Genomic DNA, 9144 nt, shown 5'->3' with positions numbered 1-9144 from the left:
TAATACTCTTGAGTATTTATGATTTTTTTATTTGAAGCTTCAAGTATTTATGATTACTTTCTAACCAAGTACCTTACAAAATGTAACTCTGTTTTAAAGCTGTACCATCTTTATCTCCAAGGTGACAGAAACAGGTGTGCTGTAATGATGATTACCAAATTGTTTGGATGTATTTGAATTTAGGCAGGAGAGTTTCAAAGAAACATGGAATTGTTGCTGGTGGGGAGGTGCACTTGTAACTGGGGGGGAGGGGGGGGCATCTGCTAGCATCAAATATAAACACAAACTTGGACAAATTCCAAAATGAGATTGGAGTGATTTATAGTCTTCACTAATACTTTATTTTCTAAATAATAAGCAGTGTTTTAAAATTTAAAAAAAAATTAAGTATAGATATCAGTTTTCCATTGCTGTGACCAAAATGCCTGAAGACAATAATTTAGAGGAAATAGTTTATTTTGGCTCCCAGCTTCAGAGGTTCAGTCCGTGGTCAGTCAACTTCATTGCTCTGGCCTAAAATGAGGCAGAACATGGCTCCATACAGAACCTACACAGAATATATATATATATATATATATATATATATATATATATATATATATATATATATATTTTAAATAATCAAAATCTTATTATAATTACTACTTTACCTTGCCAGAGTTCCAAAACTGGAAAAACAAAATGCAGCATGGAAGTGTAAAATGTATTTAAAAGCCCCCCAACTTGACACATAACTTATTAATTAATATTTAAATTTCTCTGAAGGTGCTTGTTTCATTATCATAGCCATAGACAAAACCCTTCCTTTCAAACTTGGAAATGACAAGATTTTCTCCTTAATTAACCAATTAAATCCACAACTTGATATACTTCAAGACATTAAAAGCAGAGTACTTCTGATGGGAAGTGCTCATAAGACATTTAAGAAACAGCCAAAACCTACTGAGGGGCTTCAGGGAGGATTTTCAATGTAAGTTTGAAAATCAGACGTCTGGAGACCTATTTTGCAGATGGCATGATTGGGATTATTAGAACAATTGTCGTAGCTATTGTTTGCTGTACTAGGATTGAATCTAGGCCTTGTGCATGCAAAGTGAGCACTCTCTCTACCAACCTATATCTCCAGTCCTTTTTACTTTGATAGGGGCTCATTAAGTTGCCCAGGCTGGCCTCAAATTTGTGATCCTCCCACCTCTGCCTCCTGAGTAGCTGGGAACGTTTTATAAACTGAAAGCCAACACAAAGAGGCACTATATTAACTACTGTGAGGGTTTAGATTGCTCAGTACTGAGATAAAAGTTCATTAACGTGATAAACCTTCTATTAAAGTCTGAAGAAAATACTGAGCACAAGTGAAAGTAAGGTGTGCATCATCTAAAAAAACAGTAGAAAACATTACATGGTCTGCAAAGGAGGAATTTGATCATTTTCTCAATTTGATCAAGCATAATTAAAGGGAAATTTTCTTTCTCTTGTGTTCTTTTTTCTTTCATGCCCTCTTCCTAACTAAAAATGTATGCCATGAGTTGGAAACTATTAAAATATGACTAGAAGAGAATGTGAAATAAGGATGGCATCATACAACTCTATCATGCCAGTGTACCAGAACAAGGAACAAGTCAAGTCAGAAGTTGCCACCTGGTACAGGCTGAACCATCCACAGCTGTATCCCCAAATTTTGAGTAATGTGTAAAATTAAATGTTGCTCCACTGTTCTCTTTTCAGGCATGGAAGACAAACTCTGTACCCTGTTGTGGCCAGCAGCAGTTCCAGGCAAGGGATGGTAAGTAGAAGGGACAGTGTCCATGCCTAGGAGACTGTCTTTGTACAGCTTTTGGGTTCTCTCCCATTGATATACCATCAGGAAGGTTCAAGAGTGGCCAGGCCACCAGCCTACATCCCTGAACATCTGCACCAGAGTATCCTTGCAACTGGACACAAGTAGTGTACATATCCAATACAAACCTTTGTTGTTTTAAAGCCACTGTAATTTTCAAGGCTTATTTGTTGTTTTTGTTTTTAACTCTAACACCATATAAGTCTCCTGACTGAAGCAAAAGAATGCACAGTTATAAATACATATCCAATAGGCTGCTGAGAGGCTAATCTGACCTGGTATACACAGCAGAGGTCTACTAGTTTTGAGGAGGAAAAACTGTTATAATGCAAAACTGATCCCAAGCCAGTCTCTTCTTGTATTAAAATATTTGAGTACTTTTCCTTATGACTAAATGAAACCCCTATGATCACAAAGACTTAAAACAAAATCTCACACAGGTGTTCATGCTAAATGGCAACCAAGTTCAGTATGTCATAAATGAGCTCAACTTTATCTGTCATTTTATTCCATCAAACAGGGCACCAAAATTTCTAATATTTGAACATGCATCTTTCACACAAAAATTGAAAATTGGTTTTCAATCACAGTGCTAGGTGTTCGGTTAGCTTCCTTACCACTAGAGGGAGCCATCTGCTTTATTTTCTGCCTAACGTTGTTCTCCAAAAAGATGGAAAAACTGCCAGCTATACCTGAGGAGAAATTAATTCCAGTCTAGACACTGCTTTTCTAAATGTAATATCGTGCTGGTGCTAGGCTGGCCAGACAGAACCAACTGCAAAGAACTGCAGGCACCTCAAATGACTGATTCAGGAGGTTTGAAGCAGGGATCAGAAATATATAATTTAAAAAAATCTTCCCCAGATGTTTCTGATGCAGAGCTGTTTGCTGCCATTAGTATACAAGATATCAATGAACTTGTCCTTCTCCCCCCCCCCCTCTCTCTCACACACACACACACACAGTCCACCTAGATAAAAATTAGAACCTCCTGGGAACAGAATTTCAATAAAACACTTTACAGCAATAATAAATTCCCAGGACAAAACATGGTTATCTTCAAATTTAAATTTATTAAGACATTCAGCTATGTCTGCCAGTCTACTTCCAAATTTGCTACTAAAAATAAAATAAAGTCACATCCCACATTAGGAATACCGAGTCTGAAAAACACTTTTTGAGCCAAGCCTATTGTATAAATAAATGACTAGTTTCTTTTCATATCAAAATTCCCATAAAAAATTACATTCCCCCCTCCCCAGTTCTACCTGTAGCCATGATGAATGTAAAAATTTAAATATGACACATCCTTGTCAAAGAAAAGGTGCAAAGTCTATTAACAGCTTTAAAAGTGGCATTTGCAGAGTGTGATCATACAGTTAAGTACTCATTCCCAAAGTGCAAATATTGCCATAATTTTAACACTGCTTTAATTCAATTGCAAGAATTAAACATTACACAGGATTGAGAAGTACACTCGGGGCCTTTATCAGTGCCCTAAAGCCCCTCCCACTTTGGCTTCCTTCACTAAAGCGGACTCCAAAGTGTTCATTAGAGTTTCAGTTTACTTCACACAGCCAACAAAGTATACAATATATTAACAAAAGTTCCATATACATCAAAATAATGAAGACTCCATCATGAAGTTCAAGAGTCTCAGGTTACATGAATGCACCCGCAAGGCCCAACACCCACCCACCCCCTTCCCTAAAGCACATCTGAAGTACAAGCGTGCTTCAATCTTTGAATACAATCAATGCTTCTACATCTTTGATTTAATTGCAGTGCTGTACAAAACTAAATAATCCCCTGACTGAGTTCCAATCAATTGAGGGAAAAGGGGGTGGAGAAAAGGTCACCACTCATACTTCGCAACATGAATGATCCCATCCCTGGGAAACTCCAGTTCCACTTCTGCCTGCTTCTTCCCATGCCGACCTCATGCTCTTTATCCACTTTTCCTTAGCCCCCTTCAAATACTCAAATCAATTTCATTTAATCCCTCATATTAGGGGCCATTCCTGAAGATGCTGAGGTTGAATTTTCTTGGCAAACCTCTACAAAACATCAATATAGAACATACAAATACATTTTGATTAGCATACATTGCATTCAAGGGGATGAAAGCAGGGGTCTCCACCGAGAGTGCTTCCTGGTGTAGATCCTTGGAATGTCAGTTTCCTGCCTGATCATTTCATATATTCACTCCTTAGATCCAAGTACAAAGTTCATCTTGAGCCAACTTCTCCAGAGTACCAAAGCAGAACACCCACTTCCTTTCCTCTAGGTTGACTCGCTGGGACGTGCTTCATCTTTCTCACTCTGAGGACACTCTTTGGGGTCAACAGACCCTTCCTGGCTATCTGATCTTCTGGTGATGAGCTCACTACTGTCCCCAGAACCTTCCTGTATCGTGGTTCCTGGAGGATGCTCATGGTCTGCAGGCTCAGTACCTTCCTGAAGCATGACATTTTGCTCAGCTCCAGCATGAGGCTGTGCAGCCAGCTCTGTCCCTGATCCAGGAAGCTGAGGGGAGTTTTTGAGGTGGCAGTGGCAGAGAGGGCAGGTCTCCTGGACATACAGCCATTTCTTAAGACAGCCTGCGTGGAAGAAATGACTGCAAGGCGTGATCACAGCAGATTTCATGTCCTAAAAGAGGGGCCGAAAAGGTAGCTCATAAATGTCTAGCATCCAAACTCTCTGGTGCTACCCACAAGAGTTCTGGCTCCAATATTTTTTTATAACACAAACAGAAAATTTCTAATACAGATCTTAGAAAAAAAGCTTCATTTTATTTTAGTAAAAATGCTATTGCTATCACAGAACCCCCTTATAAACATAAGAACTACTGGCTAAGTAATTTTTTAAAAAAGAAAAAAAAAAAAACGAGGAAGAAACTACCTTCAAAATAGGTGTGCCTAAATATGAAATGCAAGAGTTAAACAACTGTAGCAGTATGATTACTTGAGCCATTGGTATGACACAAGCATAATTATAACCTCAGAAAAATCTGATGACAACAGGACTTTTACCACAGTTATGCTGCAACACAACTGAACAGATTACTCCAGGATGAGATTATTTGCAAGGAGAGACAAAAATCAGCCACATAACACCAGAGTATTGGCAAGGAAGTGGCAATTTTATTTGACCCAGTTTTCAAGGTTTGGTCTGTATAAGCCAGTGTTCCTCAACTTGCATTAGAGCCACTTGCTATCAACACATTCTAGGGCTGTCCCAGACCCACTGAATCAGGATACTTGAAGATGTGATTCACAAAGCTATAGTTACAATAAGCCTTCCACAAGACTTTTACATACCCACATTTGATAACCAATGGAGTAAGGAGTGGCATACTTTGCATGAATATTCCTTGCATAAGATGTATATGGGGAGGGAAGTCTGAGTACATTGTACAGATATACATTTGGTTAATAAGCATTGATTTTGTTTGAAGTCCCAAAACAAGAAACAATCATCCCAGAAATTCCTTGCCAAGAACACCTGGGAGTCAACGTTTAAGCAGAAAGCCATCCAAAGAAAAGCAGCCAGCCAGGAAGCTAAGCAATTCTACTCTTATTTTCCATATGATATCAGCAGGTAGTTCTAGCACCTCAAAAAAAGTGATGTGACAACAGGAAATACAAAAAGAGGACTCTCGAATCCCCAGATGGAATATTCAGACATTGGCTGCTGAAGCTGATGTGCCCTGAATCTGTTTCTAATGTACTCTGCTCTGAGTCCATGAGGCTACCTGGCACGAAAGAGCTGAAGACCACTTTAACAACAAACAGAACGATGGCAAAGAAACCTGGGGGAAGGGAGCTACATTACTCGGTTCCTTCAAATGCAACCATCACCTGGCACACAATGTTTTGCTAGTATCTAAAGTGTTTTAATCACATTTTTAAAAAGTGGTATAGGTACATTTTACTATAAAAACAATATTCTTATTCTAGATAGTTTTAAGAACACAAAAAAACAAAGCCCACCCTACTTTATCAAAGTAGCCCTGGAGAAAGTACATTCCCTGTGTATTCTAACACTATTTACAGTTTTATTCCACCAGACACACTGTTAAGAGTGATTTTAAGTGGAGTAGTTTCTGTTGTTGACCATAATTTTTATCCACACTCCAGCATTGGTGACTGGTGACTAAATCTAGGCCTCCCCCTCTTTTTTTTTTAAATTTCCAAGGTGATTTAAATATTTAATTTGTAACTGAAGGCAATCATCAGCTCTCTACAGTGTGTGTGCCAAAGACAGCAGGCAGGTCAGCTTCAGAGGTTCACCAAGGTGACCTCCACCATATCCCCCACCTCCCACAAACACAACTCCCTGATACCTATACCCCACAGGTGAGCACAGTCTCCACCTGTGGTAAGTCCATGAACACTTCTTCCCCCATATCAGGAATAGTAGAAGGACTGAGTCAGAATCTTGACACACCACTTTTCAGAAGCTGCTGACTCCTGATTGATAGTATACATCTGGTAGTACATATGTGTGTGTGTGTGTGTGTGTTTATGTTTATTCAGGAGTAAATATAAAATACACCTGACCTGTTTTTCCTTTATTTATGGGTGAGCAATAATGTTGAAAACAACGATAATTAGAACTGGAGGGACTAAATTAAAAGCTTACTTTTAAAAAAAATGGAAATATTTTATCAGATCTTTAATAATTTTAGAAGCACATTTTTTTAAAAACCCAGGATTTAATGCTACCTGGAAACTTAACTTGTACTTGGTTAATGTGGTTGCAGTGCCAAGGTGTATACTGTCTGATCCACCTGAGTGGATGTCTATTGAGTGAGTTACCTGATAACAGATGGCACAAATATCATTGTGTTTCTCAAGCTGCTCTTTTGTAGCAATGGGTAAGGATTTAATCTTATTCACAGCATCCCGGCGGAGAAGAAAGCTCTTCCACCCTAGCTGGGCCCGAAGCCACACGTTATAGTAGGAATGGATGAAGATGATCATGGAGCCCATCACAGTCCACTCTCCAAAGATGGTCTCTGAGACACCATAGGCCACCACACAGAGGGCCACGAGAAACTCCAGCAGGCGGTAAGTGCCATTCACATAGTAGATGACATCATCCATGTTTTCCACTGGCTCTTTTCTGAATTCTTCAACCATAAATAAGACATAAATAAAAAGTGTTCCCAGAACCTGGAAAAAAATGTATATGAATATTTTTTAAAGCTTTTTCACAGGCTTTAAACATTAACACATTCTTGGTTCTTTTAGGATGCCATATTTAAAATCTAAAGAGGCATATCCAGGGAAAAATAAATATAATGTATATTTAAAAATAAATATAATGTAAAAAATATATAAGGAGGCACTGGTGTAATTAAAATGTGCATGAGCTTAATAAACCACCTAGGAGATAACAAAAAACCACACCTTCATACATATCTTTCCTAAAACAATGAATAATCAGTTTTCTCTAACTCATCCAAACCCCATTCTATAGTCATTTCTCATTCTATAGTCATTCCTCTTACTAAAAATCTCAAAAAACCTTAACTTCTATAGGAACAATGAATAAATCTTTACCACCAGTATTACATTCTCTTTTGCTTCTCACTGAGCTAGCAGCAAAGATCCACCTTTAAGTTACAATAGCTTATGATTTCTAGAGCAATACTGTTTGTGTTTGCGTGTTTGTGTATAAACTATATATTGCATCTGTGTGTGTGATATATACGTGTGTCATGTATATTTATATATGTCATGAAACTACAGGTATTTCAAGTATCTAATTCAAAAAATCTACTCCAAACAAGCTCGAAAATAGTTTAATATTTTATGATTATTTATTTCAGATTTCTGTAACAACTCTGTATCATAACATTTTCAAAATGAAAAACTGAAAGGATTAATTATCTTAATAAAAACTACAGCGAGATAGACAGGTCTATCTAGCATTGTTACAAACTGCCTTCTAACTCCTATGCTTAAATACCTGTAATGCACTGTAGTAAAGAAAAGTGGGAAGTTACCACAGAATAAGCCATTTAAAGTCACTAATCTTGAAACAGTTTACTTCGTTTTCAGAGAAGAAAAATAAGAAAATCAATTATTATATAGTAATTAATATTAGGCTTACCTGAAGAGAGGTGAGAATACTACTGGAAATGATGATAAGAAGCCAAAAATCCATGTGGAAAAACTGGCAAATCATGTAAGCCATATATGCAGGGAATACCAGTAAAAATAAACAAAGGCTTACAGCACGGAAGTGCTTCCATAAACTCCTGGAGAAAGACAACATTATTCCTTAGAGTCTGCCACTGTTCACATTTACCAACTGCTTTAGCTTCTTCAGCAATCACAGAACTATGAATGTTATTTTTTAGTTATTCTTGAGTCATTTGCTACATTTTTCTCATAACTTTTCCCTTGTTTTAAAAAGTACTAGTATGTGGATGTTGATTATATGCTCTTATGACTGTAGGCAATAGTTAGAAGCACAGAACCTAGCTGTTGATTCCTATTTCCCTCCCATAGTCAAGAGGACTGCCTCTCTCATCTCAGACCAAGGATGCTGGCAGCCCTGAGTAATAACACATACACCAACTCAAATTTGCATCCCCAGGCTCTCACAAGCCTCTTAATTTGCTCCTTTCCCCCCCAATTCCTCTGCATTTTATTTTAGAAGAGGCTACCAGCAGGGAGGCTAGTTCAGCATCCTAGGAAGACCAGAGATGGACATGCTGGTTCTTACTGTAGTGGAATTATGGGTTGTTATTTTTTCCTTTCTCTTTTCCAAGCTTTCTATAATATTCTATCAGCTTCATTTTCCAGAGATGACAACTGACCCTACTCATTAAGCTATTAAGTGGTTATTTAACTGAGCTCATCCTTGAGTTCCACATCTTAAATGCTTTATGGAGAAACCTTAAGCTTCAAAAACAAATATCAAGTAACTATATTATTAAGTATGAAGATTAAGATTATTTGAAATATATCCAAGAACTCTGAGCTTTCAAATGGGTTGTTTCAGCCATTCTACCATTTGAGAAAATTTTACAGAACATTTGGCAATATGCATTATGGGGCTACAAAGATAAATCTGATGAACTATAATTAAAATGCTAAACTGCAATGTTTTAGAAATCCACTGTCACAACTCTACCTCCCTAAAGACTGCCTGCTCCAAGCAATAATTTCAGATGTATTTCTATAATCAACTAATTATTAAAACGTGGCTGGAATGCTGGGAAAAAAAATAGTGACACTGAATTTTAAGCAATTCCTTATATAATTTCCTTTCATAAATTACAACTACCAAAA

General features: G+C 37.5%; 1 protein-coding gene across 3 annotated transcripts in view; it reads right to left on the bottom strand.

The window, feature by feature from the left end:
• Positions 1–2890: 2890 nt before the first annotated feature.
• The window catches only part of Rnf145 (ring finger protein 145), a 39552-nt gene continuing 33298 nt past the window's right edge, over positions 2891–9144 (bottom strand). For all 3 annotated transcript variants that reach the window (XM_046462187.2, XM_046462186.2, XM_046462188.2), the window contains exons 9-11: positions 7958–8105; positions 6658–7014; positions 2891–4486 (exon numbers count right to left, since the gene is read on the bottom strand). In XM_046462187.2, coding sequence (XP_046318143.1) covers positions 4121–4486; positions 6658–7014; positions 7958–8105 — 871 coding nt within the window. In that variant the 3' untranslated portion in view covers positions 2891–4120. The remainder of the gene's footprint in view (positions 4487–6657; positions 7015–7957; positions 8106–9144) is intronic.

Source organism: Marmota monax, unplaced genomic scaffold (assembly GCF_021218885.2).
Source record: "Marmota monax isolate L192 unplaced genomic scaffold, Marmota_monax_Labrador192_F-V1.1 WCK01_AAM20220418_F8-fsc00236, whole genome shotgun sequence".
NCBI classification, from domain to species: Eukaryota; Metazoa; Chordata; class Mammalia; order Rodentia; family Sciuridae; genus Marmota; species Marmota monax.
The sequence above is the reverse complement of the archived record's forward strand: the minus strand, read 5'-3'. Positions and strand labels throughout refer to the sequence as shown.